The sequence below is a fragment of the Mycteria americana genome, chromosome 5 (assembly GCF_035582795.1).
Source record: "Mycteria americana isolate JAX WOST 10 ecotype Jacksonville Zoo and Gardens chromosome 5, USCA_MyAme_1.0, whole genome shotgun sequence".
NCBI classification, from domain to species: domain Eukaryota; kingdom Metazoa; phylum Chordata; class Aves; order Ciconiiformes; family Ciconiidae; genus Mycteria; species Mycteria americana.
In genome coordinates this window covers 12,714,397-12,734,277 of record NC_134369.1, presented here as the reverse complement: position 1 = coordinate 12,734,277, position 19,881 = coordinate 12,714,397, and the positions used below count along the sequence as shown (strand labels likewise).

At 37.1% G+C, this 19,881-nt stretch overlaps 1 protein-coding gene across 7 annotated transcripts in view; it reads right to left on the bottom strand.

Moving 5' to 3' along the window:
- The window catches only part of SBF2 (SET binding factor 2), a 282,365-nt gene that overhangs the window by 133,459 nt on the left and 129,025 nt on the right, over window positions 1-19,881 (bottom strand). For all 7 annotated transcript variants that reach the window (XM_075502155.1, XM_075502153.1, XM_075502157.1 and 4 more), the window contains 3 exons: window positions 18,928-19,041; window positions 17,169-17,279; window positions 14,692-14,797 (listed from right to left, as the gene is read on the bottom strand). In XM_075502155.1, coding sequence (XP_075358270.1) covers window positions 14,692-14,797; window positions 17,169-17,279; window positions 18,928-19,041 — 331 coding nt within the window. The remainder of the gene's footprint in view (window positions 1-14,691; window positions 14,798-17,168; window positions 17,280-18,927; window positions 19,042-19,881) is intronic.

Sequence of the window (19,881 nt, the reverse complement as noted above, 5' to 3'; positions counted from 1 at the left end):
CTCTCTAGTCAGCCAGGCCGGTCTTCTTCCCCGCCGGCTCGTCTTTCGGCACCTGGGGACAGCCTGCTCTTGTGCCTTTAGGACTTCCTCCTTAAAGAATGTCCAGCCTTCCTGGACTCCTTTGCCCTTTAGGCCTGCCTCCCAGGGGACTCTGTCGACCAGTCTCCTAAACAGGCCAAAGTCTGCCCTCCGGAAATCCAAGGTGGCAGTTTTGCTGACCCCCCTCGCCACTTCTCCAAGAATCAAAAACTCTATCATTTCGTGATCACTCTGCCCAAGACGGCCTCCAACCATCACATGGCTCACAAGTCCTTCTCTGTTCATGAACAAGAGGTCCAGCGGGGCACCTTCCCTAGTCATCTCGCTCACCAGCTGTGTCAGGAAGTTATCTGCCACACACTCCAGGAACCTCCTCGACTGTTTCCTCTCTGCTGTATTGTATTTCCAGCAGACATCCGGTAGGTTGAAGTCCCCCACAAGAACAAGGGCTAGCGATCGTGATGCTTCTCCCAGCTGCTTATAGAATAGTTCGTCAGTCTCCTCATCCTGGTTGGGGGGTCTGTAACAGACTCCCACCACAATATCTGCCTCGTTGGCCTTCCCCCTGATTCTTACTCATAGACACTCCACCCTATCATCACCATCATCGAGCTCTAAACTATCCAGACACTCCCTGACGTACAGGGCTACCCCACCACCTCTCCTGCCTCGCCTATCCCTCCTGAAGAGTTTACAGCCATCCATCGCCGCACTCCAGTTGTGCAAGTCATCCCACCACGTTTCCGTGATGGCAAGCATATCCTAGTTTTCCTGATGTACAATGGCTTCCAACTCCTCCTGCTTGTTGCCCATGCTGCGTGCATTGGTGTAGAGGCACTTCAGCTGGGCTGTCGTCCGCGTCTCCTTCATAGGAGAACATCCCTTGTGTGCTTTGAGGCGTTTCACTGGCATTTCCCTCTTGGCTCCTGTTGCCTCAGTATCCCCTAGCTCAACTCCGCTCGACTTCGGCTGTGCCCCAGCGTACCCCGCACATCTCGGAGACACAGGTCGAGTGCCCTCGCTGGCACCCGCTCCCTCTAACCGTGGCACGTCATCCCTCAGCTTCCCTTGGGAAGCTGACAACCCAATTTTTCAGACAACCCAATTTGTTTTTAAAATTTCATGTTAGAAATCAGGGAAATTACTACAAGCAATATTAACTTTTCTGACCACAGAATCAAAGCCACAGCAGGATGAATAGAAAGCAAAGTTATAACCATGACTTTTTAGAGACTATTGGAAATTACTCTGCATCTAAGCCAATTAGCAAAGTACATTACCCAACAGGGAAGCTGCACATTGAAATGAAATTACTATATTTATCCCCTCATTGTCAATCTCAACAATTCAAGAAATGTTTGAGATTAAAGCCTGAACAACTTCTACATGTTAATGACACCCTTTTTATGGGACTTAGCCATGTTAGCTAGGTAGCATCGGAAAACTGGTATGGTGACGTCTACTTACAGATACCAGCATATCACAGACCCTGATCTTGAAACCTTAATCTTTATTTACTCATAGGCACAACATGCAAACCAGAATTTCTGAAAATACAAAGGTATATGCTAAAGATATGAAATTGATACATTTCACTTTCACCAACACAAGAAGCATATGAAAACACTTAATGACTTTTTACCTTGATGATGGATATTTTTGTTGTCTTTACAGCTACATATAAAACAGCAGGTCTCGAGTGATTTGAATCAAACTACAATGACTAATTCCAGATAAATACATGGCTTTATTTACATAAAATTTTAAAAGCATTTCACTCATAGCTAAGAATAAAGCCGACAGATAGGCAAAATAGAGAATTAAACTCACAAGATTATGAGTAGCTGCAATATGAAAAAGAACAGTATAAAGAAAATGGGAAAGACTGCCATGTGTAATGGATTGTAAAATATTCTTAGTAGAAATACTATAAATTAAATCCTGATGGAGCGAATGGATACCCATAGTTTGACTGGATTAATTTAAAGCAGAAAAATGTCCTTTAACAAAATGTCCTTTAAAAAAAAAACAAAACAATGCAGAGCGAGAGTAATACCATTGCGATCCTTAGAAAGAAAATATCCAAGAATGAGAAGAGTATTGTCATTCTTGAACTGTACACAGGAAAAATGGTCAAGGATACACAAGAAATTGCAAACATATCTGTTTCCTGCCTAAAGGACTACAAAGTCTTTCTCAAGGGACATAACTACTGAAGCATTATATTAATGGAATCAAACAAATGCAAAGACAAGAAGAGCAGAGGTGGCTGATTAGGATATTCTGTTAGACCTACCTTCAGCCACCACTGTTGGTTGATATTCATGGAGCATAAAACTACAGATATTCAATTAAGGAAACTGCAAAACACCATAAACATGAAAACTGAAAAAAAGTCACTTTATTTTCTTAAAAGATCATAATTGGATTCTCTGCAAAATGCTTAGTGATCTTCAAAAATTCTTTGTGAAACAGTCTGAGATTTTCCTGAGATACTGATAACTCAGCCCACATTGTAACCAAATAGCAATAATTTAAACATGATTTTACAAGAACAAGTGGAATGAAATTTCTATAGAACTGTTATTTCTTTCCTCTTCAGCACAAGTATTAACGCTTTTGAAATTTAAAGTTTTGCAAGGTCTTATGATTTAACTGCTATCAAGTTTGCTTTGGAATAATAAGAAAAGCTATTTCTGCATTCCTACCAGCAAAAGTAGAAAGAAAAGTAATCTGTTCCAAGTAGGATCTGTTTCAGTATTTTCTATAAGCAGAGGTAAGCCTCTTTTGCCTTTTCTAAATTTGTTTGTTTATTTATTAGACATTTGCTTTTTGGAGTTTACATTTTTCTCATCTCTGGAAAAAAATTATTTGTTTTCACTCTTCTGAGAGTTGTTTTCTGAAGTCCTACTATAAATAGAAAATTACTCTCTTCTCAAATATCTCAAAAGAAACTTTCACTTAACCTTTTAAAAAATTTTCACCTCATTGTTATAAAGCAAACAGTTATATATAATTTTATTATTTTTCATCTTATTTGAAAAGCTTCATTTTAAAAACCGGCTCATTAAATACAGCACTTTATCAAATACACAGCTTCAAGTTTCTTTAATTTAACAGTAGTATTTACTTATGTCAGATGACTTTTCCTTCCGAGATTTATAATTTGCTTAAAATGAACTACTGCATATTTTGTCACATTAAAAGAGGCATTAGTAATACAAGTTTGGACTGGATAAAAAGTTAGCAAGCATCTCATTTCATGTGCTTCGTTGTTCTGCAGAACAGTGAACACTACAAGAAATATTGGTCACTGCCTCCCAACACATTGCAGAATCCTGTCTCCTGATGGCTGGCATCTCAGTACCAGCATCATACTGGTAATGGCAGAGCTTTCAGTGTATCCACATGAGACAAACAAATGTAAAAAAACTGAGCAGCATGTACTGAAGGAATAGTTTGACATTACCTGACTGTAAGCTGCTCTAATGGCTATCATTGAAAGGGACGGTCTTATCCCACCCACATGCTGCTGCTGCTTTCTTCACACCTGCATTAAAGCTCACAAGACTCCAAGGTGAGCTACTTCAAGCTGGAAGAGGTATGGATCTGTTCTCATGGCAGCATTTTGCTATTAGACTGACAACCACAGCATCAAACCACAACCTGAGACTGCTGACAGGAAACAGACATGACTTTCCCTCCTTCCACCCTCCAAACATTTTCTGTTCACTTGGTGAGATAAAATAGCTCAGCATGGGTGAGCCAAATACCATGTTAGTACAGGGGATGGGGCAGGACTGTGCAACTGGAAATGAACATTCACAAATGGGATCGGCTGCCTGACAGTTTATGCTGCTGGGGAAATGAAGCCTCAGTGACTGACCACAAAGTGCAGTTACTTTGGAGTGCACAAGAGTCCCCGTACAAAATTCACTATCACAATATCCCTTTATTTCCAACAATATCTAAGAGAACACTTTCTTTTTGTTCTGCTGTTGCAGCAGTAAGGGCCCATTAGCAGTAAATGCCACATCAAATCCCTTGGTAATCTATTGGTTCTTTGACAGGCTACACAAATCTACTTGGAAAGCTTGAATGGCAAATTCTGTTTTGCTGGGTTATAGAGCTAATTGCAGCTCACTGGCCATTGGGATTTAAACTGAAACTACAACATAAGCCAGCAGCATCCACTCATGCAACATGTGGTGCCAGGTTCCATAGGCTGGACAGTATACAATTTATTAAGATCAAAGACTGATTAGGAGTTTCTTGATTATATACTTCAATAAAACTGTCTTAATTTAATTTAATCATACATGCTGTTAAATTCCAACAAAGGATATATATGTTCCCATCACACGATATATGACTTCTCATAGAAAGAAAAAAAATTGAGTGAGCTGGGTAAGAAGTCTGTAAACAGCCTGACAGAGACAAAAAAAGTTCTGGTTCATACCAGTGAAGTCTCATAACAAACATGAGATGTGGAAAGGGCCCCGCATCGATGCTCTGATCTTAGTGCATCTCCCAGTTATAGGTATTACTGTACTGAAAATGCTGGATTTGGTCACTTCATACATTGTGCAGATTAAATCTCTCATTGCTTAGCTGCTCTTACATTATTTCTGAACATAATGAAGTATTAAAATATAAACAATTCTTGCTCTATGTTGAAGACACTAGGATTTTCTTAGTCAACAAGTTGAAGCCAGCTCACGTGCTGACTGTGCAGTGACCCTTTCATAATGTCTCCCAGCCATACAAATACACATATATATTTATCAGGAATGTCTTTTCCCATTTATACAGTAATTCAATATAGTCATCTGTTGGCATAAAGTACACTACATGAGAGGCTGAACAGAATATCTCCCCTAAACCACAATTAAAATAATGAGAAACTATTACATTACAGAAAACATTCCTCAAAGCATCAACAAATGTAGTCAAGAGCAAAAATTCTGCGTATTTTAATATATCCTAGATGTAGAAATATGGGACTGAAGGGTCTATAAATAATGAAAGAGTCCAGCCTTTTACCATCATGACTATATCAGACAATCCCAAATTGATCAAGCTTCATCTTAAATGTAGTGATACTGCTTGTCATTACTAGTCACAACAGAAGGTTTTTCAGAATTTTCCTCCTCCTATGGTTAGAAATCATCTTTTATCTTCCAGCCTTAACTGATTCATGACCTTTTTATATTAGTTTGTTATCGATGCTCACCATTTTCTGTAGCTTAAGCAGGTGTACCCACAACTCCTCTCTCTGAACAATATTGATGTAAAAAGTAGCAAATGATAACACATATGGTCTACGACATGGAGCAAAATAAAAGGATAAAATACAGCAGAAAAACCTAACGTTCAAAAAGCAGCCTTTAAAAGCCAATATAAGCAATAATATGACCAACGATTTAAATATTCCTTTCAGATTTTGGGTTATTTTGGAATTTATGTTTTCTAAAGGAGGCTACACTTTTTAAGCAGTAGAACTACTTTTACTTTCATTCAGAATACAAACATAAAGCATAGCATGTCCTACAAGTATTGTCAATTTAAAACTTAGCTATCACAAAAGTTAGCTAATTTGAGGAACATCATAATTCAATTTTTCCCTTTTTGACTGGATAGATATTTTCTAATAATAATGATAAAATTAATTATATTTTAATATTATTATATAATCTTAGAAAATTTATAGGAAAGTTATATGGAAATGACAACTCTATTTAAAAAGAGTCATTAGTTGTTTTTTTTAAAGTATAAAATGTCAAATATTACGTAAAAAATCTTAATCACAGAAGTAGCAAGTTCTGGCTCTACTTCCTATTGTTTTCCTGACATGGTTCCATATAAGATCCATCTGCCTTAGGAACTATTTGAAGTATATCATATCAGATGAGAGTGCGAATCTATAAAATAACAACTGTCACTATAAAAAGTGAAGTCAAAGAGACTTTAATAGGTAGCCATGGATACTCCTGTTCAGCAAAACACTAGGCTGAAAAAGGAAAATTGCTGTAGACTCCGGAGTCTTTTGATAGAGCTGAACAAGAACGGGCTGAGCTGTATATCAAAGTGGACTGTTAAAGATTAAGCCATGTGCCAAAATATTATGTTTACAGACATTAAACTAAGAGCTTCTCACATATTTTTGCCCACAGCCTGAAGAAATACTCAGACTCCCAAACATTAACATGCATCAGTTGTTCCACAAGTCCACGTCTATATGACCAACCTGATCTAACTCTAAAGTGGGCCCACTTTAAGTATGGGATTGGACCTTTTGACTTTCAGAGGTCCACTCCAACCTAAATTATTTACAGTTCTATACAATCTCCTCCATCATGGTAAGAGCCAAAGAATTCAAGCACCTAACCCCTCTCTGAAGGGCCAATTGCCAGATCATTCAAGACAACCAGCTTTACTTTCCTTAAGTGCAAACTACTGCAGGTAACCTCGCACCACCCATGATGCCAAGTGTTACTGCTGTAAGTTCACACACCATAAAGGCCCAACCTAGCTATGTACTGAGGTAACAGAGGAAATTTCTGGTTTTGATCATTCTTAAAAAGAAAAAAGGTAAAATTTATTTTAAATTATTAACAATAATATAAACAGAAGTAATTAGCAGCTAAACCCACATTATGCTCTGTAACTCGCTTTTTTATGAATAATTATCCCAGTGTTTAACTATGGACCAAGTACACCTATTTTATTGGAAAAACTAGAAGCAAGTGTCATTCCTGTATCATGCCACTAGCCAACATGTATCCTTTGACTTACAGTTAAGCCAGCATTGAGTTATTCTATGTTGAACTCTACTGTCTTCTGAAACTGAAGAATTATTTAAGTAGTTCCATTCACAATACTGGAAGTGAAATACTTTTAATACAATTGGGCTCTTTCTCAAACAACACCATGTAGTCCAGAATGCAGTTCCTCAACTTGACTTACACATTCTAAAAAGCTAAAAGAACCAGCAACAGCAAAAGTTAAAGACTATATGTGAAGGAGCAACAATGTAGTTTATGCTAGCTCAGCACGAATAAAGTCAAATTCCAGGGTCACTGAGAAGGGAGACTGAAAGCAGTATCCACAAGTGTAAGACTGCACAATTGGGTTGTGCTTCTGGGAAAGGCAAAATATCTGCATCCTGCTTGCTATGACTATCAGAAATGCAAAATGGTGTTTGGATCCAATTATTCTAGAAAATCTCCACCCTGGTATTTAAGCCCTCCCTTATCATAAAAGAAGAAAATAAGTTAAGGACTTATGATGGAGGGTACTTGGGGCAGTGTCTTATGATCTTGCATGAGAGTGTACTCTTTTTCCAAGCATTCAGGTTCTCTTGCTCTTAAGCTACATGTGACACTCAACTAAACTGTTCAGCCTTTCTCCTACATAGGATGCAGTTTAACCATAACAGCCTTGTAAATCACTCACCTTTGACAGCACTACTAATATTGGACTCTTTCAGTATATATGTGTCTACTAATTTGTACCCTAAATTGTGACATTCAGTAGACTACAAGATCTTCCTTTTCTTCAGCAAAGCAAAATATCTCGCACTTCAACTTTTCTGCTGTCTAGTGGTGTTGAGGTCTGACTCAGCACAGTGATTCTTTGCACTTAGAACTGAAACAAAAAATTACAGATGATCTTCACCAGATCATTTCTCTGCATTCTCCATAGGTCAACAGTTGCTGAACTGTGGGATGTTTATCTTTGTGATACATAAACAATCGTGCTCCAGTAGCTCACATCATAATTTCTGAGGTAGTGTGCTGGGAAGCAATAAAATGTTGGAAAGGTTGTTAACAGATGAAGCCAGCTTTATTGCGGAATACTGAAAGTCTGATCAGTGTGCGTATTTTAAGATCAAGAAAGATCTCTTCCTCAGCATCAAACTATACCAGGCAGGTAGCAGTGTACAACTACATCTCTTGTAGGACTTGCAAAACTTGTCTCTTAGTATCGAAGGGATCAAAACCTATTGTGAAGAACTAATATAAAAATATCAACTTTCTCAAGACTTTTAGAAGGTAAACAGTGAAAATTGAAGAACGACCAGCTGCCAGGGACCAGCAATGGCACACCGCTCTGTAACAGAAGGCAAGGCAGGTGCAAAGTATGGAAACAAGGCAACAAGGGCCAGTGCCCTCACCAACAAGTGGTGGACTCCCACAGTACCCAGAGAAAGATAAGTTGGGTAGGTCTGCTGACAGCAGCTAGATTCAGCCAAAAGTCGAGATAGCCAGAGAAGCCCGTAGTGATGAGGAAGGCCTGAGGTCAAGCCAGAAAGTCAAGTCAGCATGGCAGGGTCAGGATCAGGTCCAGCGATGGCAGCCAGGTCAGTCACAGTGATCACCAGGCAAGTCCACGGTCATGAAGATGACTTGAGATCAAGCCAGGATGTCTAGTCCATATGCGAGGATCTGGGTCAGAGAAGTATGTTGCCAGGCACAAGCATCGCTGCAACACAGCTCAGGCAAGGACCAAGGGCATGGCCTAAGCCTAAGTACAGCATCCAAGCGAAGAGGTCAACAGGCCCCTCCTTCTCACATCTTTCACACAGCTCTTTCCTCAACAGTCTGAACCAAGGTTGCACAGCTGTACTACATTAATGCTGACCTCGAGCACAGGCAGCTCAACCCTGCAAGGAGGGGTTCGGGGGGCTGTTGATGCACTCAGGGCCCTGACATCAGCTTGCAAAGGAAACACTTATAAGAACCAAGGACAGAGCCTGCTGAACTATCAGCCTAAGCAGAGATTTCAAGTATTCTGAGAGCAAAATGTATGCTGAATGCTATTGGCACAACTACAGAACCATTTTAAAAAAATTTGGGTTTTAATGAGTTAACCAAAATTGTAAAGTACAAGTCTGTCAGTTTAAAATCCCTCTGCATGTACAAATATCTACTTCCAAATAGAGGTGGAGCGGTATACCTTCATTAAAAAAATTAAAATAATGCTGTTGTAATTAAGTAAGATCTTCCCCCCAAACAAATTTTTGAACACACAAAACAATTTTAGTATATTCATTAAAAAAAAAAAAAAAAAATCATACTTCATTCATTTCTAACAAATCAAATGACTGAAAAATGAGAAAATTAGAAAATACAGCATTTCTTTTACTTCTGTACACTTTGGTAGTCCACCCAAAAAATGATAAACAGGTTTGATAGTTAATATATGATCCCATCATTTTGTTATGAATGGACTTATCACTGTATAACAGTAATGGGTTTTGGCTCTATGACTGTTTAAACCAATAAAAATCATCACTGTCAGTGTCCCACAATGGAAACATGGAAAATCATTCACTTCTATTTGCTTGCTTAGTGTTAATTAATTAATTAATTAATTTTAAGCAGCTCTCTGCAGTATCAGAGAAGTATCTGCTCTGGTGCAAAAGAAAAGTAGGAACATGCAAATAGGGAGAAAGGACAGATAATATGCCGAACTTCTCAGTCTCAAGTCACAGTGTTGAATTTTGGAATTGAAGGCTTATTAAAAAAATACATGTTACCAGTACTATTAATACTGGAGTGGAGCATTTTAAACTGCTTATACTGAAGTACTTCCCTGCTTATCAACTCTGCCATCATCACACACATCTGCCCCTGTATTTATATTCTGTGCAACTGTAACAATCTTTAGAAGTTTCATCAACTAATCACTTCTGACATCTGGAATTACTGATATTTGATGACACTACAGTCTTCAAATATATTATGTATAAAGTACTTATTTTAGAGGCTTCATATACTGCCTAATGGTATACGCACAATTTCTAGATTAAAAATATTTTAACAAATGTAGAAAGGCCGACGGATAATGACATTTAACACTTTCATATAAGCTACATCATTGGTTGCACAAATGAAAGACAAGCTTACCAAGCAACCTGGCGCAACCTAGCATTACCATTCATCTTCATCCTGTTCCATCTATTTAATCTCTGTTCTACACAGCCCTGAATTCAAAAGCACCCTTACCTTGTGTCTTCATCCAGAAGATTCAAAGTAGAATTTACTTCAAAGTTTCATTTTTGTCACTTAAAAAATTACTTTCTTTGTAACACTGAAAGTCAGTCTGAGTTCTACTGAAAATACTTGAGTGGCGAATTAAAGATAGGAGGAGGAAAACCAGCACAGACAAATGAAATGAAACAGAGGAAATAAGGGGACAGGAAAACAGCCCAGATAAGAGACTAAACAAGAAGAAAAGGAAGGAAAACTCTTTTTGTCTTCAATTAAGTCTTTGGAAAGTAGGGGGAAACATTAATTCTTCAGGAAAATAAATTTTCATAATTGTTCTGCTCAGCTTAGCAGTGAGATTCACACTACTAGTCCTTGAAACATGCAAAAATTAAAAGTGCTGCTTAAACCTGTTTTGCTGCTCATGTCACTTATATAATTTTGTGTCTTACGTTCTTTGCTGGTTGGGGAGATGGAGGTGTATGTCTTAGATACAAATGACTGAATATGGCAGTGCTGAATAACCATACTGTCAGCAGAATGGAGAAGGCAAGTAAGGTTGGAGTTTGGAGAAATGAAAAGAGCTTGAGGCAGAAAACCAGGAATGTATTGTTAATAAAGTGAGAGAGAAGAGAAGAGAAATATAACCAAAATCTCCTTTGAGCCTGAAGAAGGCTACCATGTTTTGAAGCTTTTGTAGATACCTACCATCTTACTAACAGACAATGAGAAATAGAAGACTACTGAAAGTCTTCTAGCTACCACAGATCATTTTTAAAAGTAACTTTATGATTACTGTTTTTCCAGCTAATCCTTGTTGATGAAATCATTTTTAGGTGTAGTGATCCAGCTGCAGGCCTGGCTTTTGTCACATTATTCCCATATATTAATTTTTTTTGAGTAAAAAAAGAATGTATGATTTAAAATGTCAAACACTGCTGTTCCTTATTATTAAGCTTAAAACCTTTGGGGATGTTTTTCCCAACTGTAGTTTAACGCCTAAGTAAAAATAAGGTCTATTTCCAGATATGCTGCGAACTTCGTAATACAGGGAGGGTCATCTGCTGACACAGTATTATCCTGCCAAGCAGAAAAAGCATGATGAGACTACTATTGCACAATTTTTCTCAAAATAAATGAAATTACTTTGTATCTATTCATAGTGGTAAATTTTGTCTTGCTGCCCACCTTCTTCAAAGAAAGAGCTATTTTTAAAAAGTTGATTTATACAGTTCACAAATATTTTTCTAGCTACTCTTCAATTTTCTATTAATAATTTAAATAGGATTAGGTGACTTGTACCAGAAGAGAAATAACTGAACATGTCGTTACTGGACAAACAGCCTAGTCAATATTTGTGTCATAAACACAAGCATTTGATGGGATAACAGCTGTCATTAATGTAACTATCCAACACCACACTGGACAACATAAGTAGAATGCTTTTGCCCAGGTTGGTAGAGACAAACATGCATTAAGCTCCTGTTCAAATGGAACGAGAGAAATAGAGCAAGTGTGAATATCATTTAAAAAAGCACAAAAAACTTCTGACAAGCTCAACTGTAATCTCCAGAGGAAAGGATTAGGCCTTATCTTCGAAGAATAAACTTTTTCAAAGGGATGAGCTAATAGGTTCTACCACATCCTTCCAGACTCACTGTCTTTAACTCTTCATAAGACTACATGAAGAGTGAGAATAAATGAGAATTTATTTAAAACAGTCTGTTCATATTTCCAGGTCCCCTTTTTATATTCAACAACCATTGTAAACTAAAGACATATGTAGCTGTATTAACAACTCTTTTTTAGTAAATCCAAACAGCAATTTAGCATTAACAAACCTTGGCCTTAAGAAGATGACAGCAGTCCACCACCTACATGTGAAAGGAACTACGTGCTATTCTGTAAAGTGACGTACACTATGAAAACGCAAACATTTTTTAATTTGTGTCCTTACAGATACAAGGCAATTTTACCATTGTGCTATATCCCTGGATACTTAAGACACAAAAACTTTGAGAGGGACATCAGCTGGGAACTGAGGCACGGGGGGGGGGGGGGGGAGCAATGGTCAGAAATAGGAGACGGGAAAACTAAGTCTCTTTTGCAAAGGGTTCAAGAAGTTGCTTTAAAAAAAAATAAAATTCTACCTGCCAACTTATTTGCCTATTCCTTAACTAATTTCAGGCCTGTTCCCAGGCAACTACTACTGTCTTCATCACACCAAAGAAAAGGAGAGAGAGAGGAAGAGGACATACACAAGACCATTAGACAAGCTCTTCTTAAGTTATGATAGTCTTGTAAAAGATAAGATTGTGCCACAACAGAAAAGAAGGGGTATTGAGACAACTCTTTTTTGTATGAACTTGTATGATCACTTCAGGGAAACAGGTCTAAGCCTATAGCTTCTCTTTGTGAAGATTTGCCAAGTTTTATAATCACATACTTCAGTTTCTCTCTTCTTCAGGCCAGCTGAAGTGTTACTAACCAGAATTGTGAGCAATGAGCAAGTTTTCCTTCAATATCTCCCTTTCTCTCCCCCTCCTTCTGCTGATTTTCATATCCTTCTGTGCACCATAATTGGAAAGGGCACCTGGTAAGCATGGGCTTTCTGACCCTTAATAGTACTTCTTACAAGCCACCAAACAGCAAGAAAGACTGGAGCTCCAAACATTTACTGGAACTCAGAGGAAGAAAAGAAGGCAGAAGAGCCGCAAAACCATAGAAACCAGACTGTTTACAGCAAGAAGGCTAATGGAGAATGGGAAAAGAAATATTAGATAGTAGACAAAGAGTAAATCAGGGGTATAGATATTGGAAAGTGTATATGAGCTAATAAGGAATTACACAGTTTCAAAATATAAAGGTAAAGGATCATTGATTGCTAGCACAACAATCTAGGAGTCCTGGTTACACTCCAAACTCTTCAGTACTCTGATAGAGTATCTTTAGGAAGCTACATGACATCCATCTGTATATATTTACCTGTTAATAAAATGCGGTTAATGTTATTAACTTAAAACCTATGTGTGTGAAAGCAATTTTAAATTCTCATATGGAAGTTTTATAATTCAGTTTTATACACAATGAGTGGAATTAAAAAAAGCTCGCTTTGCAAACATGCTCTTGCTAAGAATCCAAGAGGAAAAGATGGTCTTCAATTTCCTCTTCCATATTTACATTCGCACTCTGTCTTTACACAGTTTCCCTCTATAAATCTGATGCATACAATGACTTTTCAGATTATTTGCCTTCGTTGTCTTCCTCAGACTGATCCTGTGACAATACACTACAATCCTAATTTGTGATACAAAAGCCAAGTGTCACAAGACATGGTAGCTAAACTATGTAAGCACTAGCTAAAAGCCTTGCTTTCTTTGACATTTTCAGAACCGTGAATTTATAGAAACCTTCACTACAAATGCCCAAAATAAACCACCTCAACTTAGGTATCACACACCATACTTATAGAACAAACATACCACACCACAAGGTATATCATACTGTACTTATGGTACCTCACACCGTATTTTATATCTTCAGAAAAGGGGAAAAGTTCTTGGGCCTATCCATGTCTAAAACATTGCCTGCAATCTGATCAGAGTAATCTTAATGAATCTTGATATAATAAGCAAAGTAAAACCTGACATAATAAACCAAGTCAAACCAGGGACTGTGGTGAGGATAAGTAGCATCTATACCATGTCAGCCGCATTTTTTAATTTAAACTGCTATCAACAAAATAATAATATTCCTTTTGGAATAATATTCTTTTTGGAAGGATACAATTAAATCTTATCAGTAGTAGATGGCATTGTGCTCATCAGATCTGATACTGCTTCCTGCAACATAAGCTCTTACTCCACTATTCTTTTTCCAGTTTGCATCCCTTCTTATTGTCCATTTATGAGAAGAATGGATGACAACACATATGCTGAGGCCATTTGGTTACTTGAGACTAAACATGAGGTTCACAGGTTCAGAAAAGATTATTAATTGCACCCTTATCCATGGCTGGTACAAGCTTGTGCTTCGAAGCCACTTCACAACCCAACGGAAAGACAACTGACAGAGTGTTAAAATCTAATGAGAGACATGAGATTAGTATTGAGGTACTCAGGTAACAATGGCACAATGTTGTAATTGTAACAAACAAGTAAGCATTTGATGAGGATTGTGTTAGATCACCTTCTTGAAAGATAGGGAATAACAGATAACAACAGAATAATATGAATTCCACATAGTTACCAATATCAGTACATGGTATCTTTTCTACTAACCTTTTCAATTACACTAGTTTTATTATTAACCCCCTTGGTTTTGTTTGGAGTTTGTACAGTATCCAAGGGGTGGGCAATTTTTTTACATGCATGTTTTTGTAATTAAACAGAGGCCAGGCTCACTTCTGCTCACAGTACACTTACAGATACTAGATAATATTGGAGATAACTTACCACAGACAGGATGTACAAAAAGGTTGTATGAATGTCTGATTAGGGGATAAAAGCACTATTAGTCATTCTTTCATTCAAAAGGAATTAATATTTACCGTGTGGCTTTCTTGGCACATGATTTGAACTCATGAGAACAGAAAGTATCTCATTCTGTAATTTAAAAAAAGAGGGTTTTTTTTTTTTTTTCAAAGCAGACCTAGACATACCCAGTTGCTGAAAGAGAAGAGCCACACTGGTGCCTGTAACAGGAAGGCTATCATGTAGAGGAGTCTGTATCAGTTGTCGGTCTCCAGCTCCCAAAGAAAACAATTTCTGTAGAAAGAATTTTTTTTAATTGATTATAAATTTAATTTATATAGAATAAACAAGCTGTTGTCATACAGATAAGTGATTCATCATGCAAAAAATTATTTATTTTGTATACAGAAGTTTAAAGCCAGTAAGAATAATTGAATTGACCAATACAGATCTAAAATATAATTTGAGGACAATGATATGTCTCCTTGAAAATGTAGCATGATAGTGCCTTCCTTGCATTTTCATTGAATTAAACAGTGATGGCTTTGAAGGCATTTGATATTACATTTTTAATAATACATTAAAAAACCTTCCAGGAAAAAAAAAAAGTATAAAATCCATTCAAATCAGAAAAATACATATTATTTTCTAACTGAAGTTCTTTGATATCTACTGTCTGCATGCATGTTTTAAGTATGAACATACTTATGATATAGGGGTATTGAAGAGGACACTTCTGCTACTCCTATGTTCCTGCTCTGCATATTAAGGCAGAATTAGAACTTCAGTTACCTTTCCAGCACAAGAACATACCTCCCTTGAGGAAGGCAGGAAACGGGAGTGAAAGGAATGTACTTGTGTATCACATCCCAAAAAGCATTGTATCTGCAAAATAATCTTGCTTTCCTCTGAGTAAATCCACATGACATTCAAGCAGCAGATGATTTCAAGTAGTTACCTCTAACCACTAACTACCATGGGGTGGGGGGCATTTTCTGTACAAGCAATAAGTGTGGTACAGCTCCACATGGCAGCAAAGATGTTGAATGTATGAAGGTAGCAAGCTCTAGTTGCTGCACAGCAGATGTTTGAAACCAAAATGCTCCACAGTTAAACCAAGCAAGTCTCTGAGCTGTAGCAGAGATGCTCTTGCCCAGCACTTTTGCAGCAGACCTGGATGCAGGTCAATAACTAATTTTGCAGTTGATTATTTCAGCAACATGAATAACCTGGGAGGCTCCTCAAGCACTTCTGGAGATAAACATCAGAAGAGTGTTCTCATTCTAAGATATATAATTCAGATTTAGCCCTGGAAGCATGAAGTTTAAGAAATAAAACAGAATAACTTAATTTCTCATTAAAATGGTAGTTTGACACTAGCAAATTTAAGTTTGAACTGAAAGAACATTGAAGAGAGAAAGCAGAAGGGAGAATAGCCAGAGGAGCACGAATTTTCCTCCCTCCTCCAGCAGAGGAAATGGCCACTGGGGAAAGCCATATTTATGGATGGAAGTTTAAAAAAAAAAAACAAAAACCAAAAGACGATAGAAGAGAAGCCAGAAGTTCAAGTGGATCACCAAAACCTGTAATATGAGGTTCAAATACCACTGGAAAAGAGGGTTTCTGATAGGGACATACAATCTAATTACTCCCCTTCAAAACCAAAAGGCTTGGGATGCAAAAACACAGAGACGTGGCTGCCTGGAGAGCAGTAAGGTAGATCTTGACTAAGCTGAGAGGACATTTTGCCACTTACAGAACTAAGAGAAATTCCAAAGCAGCCAGGGCTGTGGGAAAAACAGAAAAGAATTAGGGATTTGTAGGATTTCAAGAAGGTTGATAATCCACAGGGTGGGTGGGAATTGTGAGAAAATGTGTATGAAATCAACTTTAATATATTGCCATCTGCATGCTTAGTTTCCAGGTATGTTTCATGATAAGGACTACAATTTCCCAGTAGTGTCACAGCATAAAGTGAAGGCCAAGCAAATAAGACCCAATTGGCTTGTCAGAAACCCACAAATGTATAGGAATAATTTATTTAAAGTAAATCAACAAACAAACCTGACTTTCTGCTCACAGAAACCATACGTAAAAAGCATAAGGAAGTGTAGTTGCTGGAAAACTTTCTTATTTTTGAATGCATGGGCTACCTGGAATATTTAATTACCTCTGAGAAAACCATGTCCAAGTTACTTTCTTAGCATTTTTTAAAAATTTTATGAAAATAGAAATTTAAGAGTTACCAAAAAAAAAGACCAGTGCAATACGGAACTGCATCAAGGAAAAGACATGGGTAAATGAACTAAAGTGAAGGACATGTTAAAAAATGGCAAAGAAAAAAAGCCTTTAAAAAAATCTGTAGCAAGCAGAAATATTCCTGAACACACATTATTATTAAAAACTGAACTTACACAAACTGCTTGATTTGTTACTGCGCCTTGTAAAAAGCCAACTCAGTGACAAAATTAACCCTTTGACCTTATCCTGGAATGGAATTTTTGCTGTCTTTAGAAGACAGGCCACAGGGAAAGCACTCACAGGCCACAGGGAAAGCACTCAGCTGAACTATGATCTTTTTTTCTTCAAAAATATTTCAAGAATTTATTTTTTGTTTTCTTCATAAATTAAATTAACTGGAAAAATACCCTTTTTTTCCATTTACCTGAGACCCTCCAGAAGCAGGGACAAGGCATGAACACAGATTTGCAATGAGAGTCTCCAGTGACACGTTCAGGCTGTCCACGTACACAGTATAGATCAGGCCAAGGCAAGCCTAGAAAGGTAGGCAAAATATATTAGACTGCTATACAGGGAAGGCAGATGTCAAATTACTTAAAGATCTACATATATAATTTTTTAAAAATAAGTGTGTCTTAATAGTTATTAAGGTAGCGAAGTTGAACACAAAGTGATTTGCTATAGAAGCAACCATTCATTTAAAAAAATAGATTGGCTATTTAGGAGGGATGCATGTGCTGGCAGGTGTAGAGATATTCTTTTTTTAAAAGAAATTAAATATTTGATATTTGTGCTTTGTTCATTACACAAAAAGTGCTTTACTACAAGTTACTTTTAAAAATTACAAAATCAACGTAGCTTCATCTGTGCTTTGAATTCTATGGATCTAAACCTGACTGGCTTCCAGAGTAGAACACTGATGAATCAATGAGCTTTTGAGGCTTGTTTTAAGACTAGCATCAAGGATCAACAATTCCCTATGTTGTTTAACTTACATTCTTTATTATTTCAATATATTTTAAAATGAACAGTATATTAACACTTCAGCATTTCCTTTTTTTTTTTTAATGGATCCAGTTTTGATTGAGTAATCACAGATAGAGCTTTATCATTTTTACTAATAATTTAATGTAAGATGATTTAACATCATGTTCTAAGAAGCCTTTGGAAAAAAGGAAATAAATAACTTTGTTCTACAGCATCCTTTTGGTGTCTTTTAACTGCTGTAATTTTGATAATTCAGCAAATATTTTAGCAATTCTCCTCTTAGAAATAATTCCAACAGTAACTTTTCATATAACACATAGTTAAGCTGTGAAACTAATTTCCACGGGTTGTTGTAAAATCTGAGCATTAAGAAACTGGACAAATTATATGAAAAAACCCACACAACTGACACCTTTGGTTCAGGATGTCATTTAACTATAATTCACACTGAATTAGGAAAGTATTTTGTGGAATTATTTCTAGAGCCTGCCGAATTCTTACACACTTTGCTTTGCATTCGCTACAGGCCACTATCAGAGACAAAATACTGGGCTACATGGAGTTTTAATCTCACTCAGTACAGTCATTCTTAATGTCTAATGACAACTTAACTGTTGAATGATTTCCTCCCTTGATCTGTAAACTGAACTATATTTGTTTCTCTTAATATGTATTAGCTTAATAAAAATTTAAGGTTTTCATTTATCTCAGATCAGCCATATTTCATCAGCTGAAAGTAATCCAAGATCCTAAATCTCTGTCATGCATCTTAATTTGATCTGGAAGAGGCTCTGACATTTTGCCTTACATATGGAGGAAAACTAGGATTTCACTATTAATTTACCATTATATATTTAATCAAATATTGTTAATGTGTTGTTTTTACCTGAGCAAGTCTGGTTTTGTCCTAATAATTCCCTTCATTATACAGTACACTGAGCCCAGAAAAATCTCTATTTCATCTTCTATGTAGATTGAATACTGCTTGGAGGGTAAAAAAGCACTACTTCAACCTTTAGGGGCTATTTACTGTCACAGACATTGAATTTTATCTAGTTCAATCTAAGCCTACTTTTGCTTTTAAATTCCCAAATCAGTCCTGAGATGTTTTAAATCAAAAGTACTGTCACTGCTACTCATTAAAAACAGATTTGTCTGCTGACATATATTATAAATGGCAATAGCAAGTTCTTTACCCTGAAAATTTCTGGATAATCTAGTCTGGACACCAACACCAGACTTTTAGGAGCAAATACTTCTGCAGGCGGAATTAAACCAGACTCCTCTTCACCTTCAATTTCTTTTGTTCCCTTGAAAACAGAAACACTTCAATTAATAAGCAGAAAGAAACCTCAAGCTAAAATGTTAGCATTCTTACAAAAAGTTAACATTTCTCAGAATTTTAGAAAAGAAAACGAATGCATTATTTGAAACTGGTAATGAAGTCAACTAACAGGAGCACATTCCAATGGTTGCCTGAACTCCCTAAAAGCTTCTAGATGTAGTTCAGCTTGTTAAAACTCACCTGGGAAGTCACACACTAATGTACCTAAAATAAAGTTCTCAAGACAGCAGTTTAACAGGCCAATGTTTCACATTACATGCTCCCTGTTTCATATTTTAGATAGTGAAGTGGATTATAGAACAGTATTATTATAAATGCAGGTCTTAGGGTGGATTATTGCCTCCACACCGAGACCTCCATTTTATTATATAAATGCTCTCCTCAGTTCTAGCACCAAATTGAAAAGGTCACTCTGAAAAGGTCCAGTAGCTGGGTATCAGCTAGAAGCTGCACTGACAGCCGTAGGGCAATAAATTGCTTCTTCCTAACTACTACTACAGGTTAGGAGCTACTTCCTAACCTGACCCACAGGTGAAGGTATCTACATTAGAGCCTTTGCCCATCGCCCTTCCACCTATGAAGTCAGACCTGGCCTTTCAGGCTTGTGTCCTGAGCACGGGCATGTGTCTCTCGGAAGCTGCTCAACCACACTCAAGTTCTGTGTCAACCTATGCTAAAGCACTTTTCACACACACCCCCTCCTAAAGAATAAGATATATACGTATGTGTGTGTGCACATGCACTTTGGTGCTCTATTTTGATTTCTACATAGACAAAAAAGGGCATGTAATTTTTTATATGTATG